At 67.0% G+C, this 823-nt stretch overlaps 1 protein-coding gene across 1 annotated transcript in view; it reads right to left on the bottom strand.

The window, feature by feature from the left end:
- The window catches only part of PPA1 (pyrophosphatase (inorganic) 1), a 10,530-nt gene extending 9,866 nt beyond the window's left edge, over positions 1–664 (bottom strand). Inside the window, exons 1-2 of the mRNA XM_027665594.1 lie at positions 565–664; positions 332–396 (exon numbers count right to left, since the gene is read on the bottom strand). Coding sequence (XP_027521395.1) covers positions 332–396; positions 565–649 — 150 coding nt within the window. The 5' untranslated portion in view covers positions 650–664. The remainder of the gene's footprint in view (positions 1–331; positions 397–564) is intronic.
- Between the last annotated feature and the right edge of the window lie 159 nt (positions 665–823).

Here is an 823-nt window from a genome sequence, read left to right on the forward strand (position 1 = left end):
ACCCCCAGTTCCCTGGGTGTTTCAGGACCCCCTTGGATGTTTTGGGACCCACTGATCCCCAGGTATTTCAGGACCCCCTGGATGTTTCAGGACCCCCTGATCCCTTGGGTGTTTCAGGACCCCCTGATTCCCTGGGTTTTTCAGGATCCCCCAATCTCTGAGTTTTTCAGGACCCCCGATCCCTGGGTACTTCATGACCCACTGACCCCTCGGGTGTTTCAGGACCCCCGGGTATTTCAGACCCCCTGTTCCCTGGGTATTTCAGGACTCCCTGTTCCCTGGATGTTCCAGGACGTCCTGATCCCCTGCGTGTTTCAGGATCCCCTCTTACCTTCCCGGCGTCCGCGTAGATGGGGATATCGTGGAAGGGGGAGATGTATCGCCCGGCGGCATCCTCTGCAAGGCAAAGGGAGAAGCGGGGGGGGGACGAGTGAGATGCTGAGGGACACGCGGGCAGGACCCACGCGGGCGCGCAGGGGAGCGAGGCGGGCGAGGGAGAAGGGTGCCCGGCAGGCTCCCCCGCGGCCCGCCGGGGGCTGTGGGGCCGTGTCCGGCGGCACTCACTGAAGAAGAGCCGGTACTCGGCGCTGTGGGGCGCGGCGCGCTCCTCCACGCTGAACCCCGACATCGCTGCCGCCGCTCCGCGCATGCGCCGCGCCGCGCCCCCCCGACCGCGCACTGCGCAGGCGCCGCCGAGCGGCCGGGACCGCCCTGCGCCACGCGGCGGGAATGGGGTGGGATGGGATGGGACAGGGACAGGGACAGGGACAGGGATGGGATGGGATGGGATGGGACAGGGACAGGGACAGGGATGGGATGGGAT

The sequence above is a fragment of the Corapipo altera genome, unplaced genomic scaffold (assembly GCF_003945725.1).
Source record: "Corapipo altera isolate COAL_440 unplaced genomic scaffold, ASM394572v1 161, whole genome shotgun sequence".
Classification (NCBI taxonomy): Eukaryota; Metazoa; Chordata; class Aves; order Passeriformes; family Pipridae; genus Corapipo; species Corapipo altera.